Below are 1416 nucleotides of genomic sequence, written 5' to 3'. Positions count from 1 at the left end.
TTCAGTCTCTCTTTTCAGTGAATCGTTCATTTCAAGGTATATTTAATAAGGTAGCCGCATCGGCCCAGCTGTTGGACAAATAAATGTCAAAAATGTTGTTGTAATGTTGAACCAAAAAATTAAAAAACAAAATTATGAATAAAAATCTCCGAATTTCGAAGAGCTTTTTTGGCAATACTTTTATTAACATTTTCTACAAGAATTTGTGTAAAAAAATCTTGTCAATCTGTTTGTTTTGTCAAAATATTTTTGACATATCAAAATACAATAACCGATGTTTGTTGTAGAAATTCGCCGATGCGGCTACCTTGTATATCTACCTTGGTTCATTTGAACTAGTTCGTTCGTGAACTGTACAACTCTATTGCTTACACTCAAAACTTGACGGAAGGAGATATATCCTAATGAATTTAATTCGTAATCAGATTCGCCACACTGGTCGAACTCATAGTGCAACCGTGATATTCCTCCATGGTTCTGGTAAACTTATTTGTTGTCTATAATGTTATATTTAAACAGATATTAAATTTTAGGAGACAATGGAACGAATTTAATGGATTGGATTCGTATACTACTGAGGCGAAATCTGGAATTTGACCACATTAAACTCGTATATCCAACTGCACCTTTACAACCATATACCCCGAACGGAGGTCAGATGTCAAATGTGTGGTTCGATCGGGATTCTATATCAATAGCGGCTCCAGAAAATCGCAGTAGCATGTCAAAAATATATGATGCAATCCATCATATTATTAATGATGAAGTTAGAAATGGGATTCCATTAGAACGTATTATTGTTGGAGGATTTTCAATGGGTGGAGCATTAGCTTTACATACTGGTTATCATCTGAATACAAATATTGCAGGAGTATTTGCATGTTCGTCGTTTTTAAATCACGACTCGGTTGTATACGAATCACTTTCAAAACTTACAAAAGGTCAGACTGATTTACCAGATTTACTTATGTTTCATGGAGATCGAGATGATCTGGTCCCGATAGAATGGGGTTTGTTAAGTTTCAACAAATTAACAAAACTGGGCGTGAAGGGAAATTTTACAACCTTAACGGATACATATCACGAATTAAAACGTAAGGAGTTGCACGAACTTCATAAATGGATATTATTAAAACTACCTCCAATTGAAATAAATCGAAGTTGATTTATCTTTCTGTAGCTGTTAATATTACTTTTGTCATAAGGTACGCGCTGCTCCAAATGTCGGCAAGTACCAGTAATCGCCATATACTGTATTTAAACAGAAATGATTACAAAATTATATCACTAAAAATGACTGGAATAAGTTTTAAAAATGTTAGCTTTACCTGTGTATAATTTTATCAATTTAAATTCGTTCAGCAGAAATTTAGGTTTTTGTCAATGATTTTCCATGACTGGACAGATTTAATGCAA

The 1416-nt window shown here is 33.5% G+C and overlaps 1 protein-coding gene across 1 annotated transcript; it reads left to right on the top strand.

Moving 5' to 3' along the window:
- Positions 1–404: 404 nt before the first annotated feature.
- Positions 405–1165, top strand: LOC133325046 (lysophospholipase-like protein 1). The gene is made up of 2 exons (XM_061533874.1): positions 405–480; positions 534–1165. Exons 1-2 carry the CDS (start codon positions 405–407, stop codon positions 1163–1165), a joined length of 708 nt encoding a protein of 235 aa, XP_061389858.1.
- The last annotated feature ends 251 nt before the right edge of the window (positions 1166–1416 follow it).

The sequence above is a fragment of the Musca vetustissima genome, unplaced genomic scaffold (assembly GCF_032173495.1).
Source record: "Musca vetustissima isolate MV318-11 ecotype Yass unplaced genomic scaffold, APGP_CSIRO_Mvet_v1 utg38984, whole genome shotgun sequence".
Lineage (NCBI taxonomy): Eukaryota > Metazoa > Arthropoda > Insecta > Diptera > Muscidae > Musca > Musca vetustissima.
Note: the sequence above shows the minus strand (reverse complement) of the source record. Positions and strands in the feature narration are given on the sequence as shown.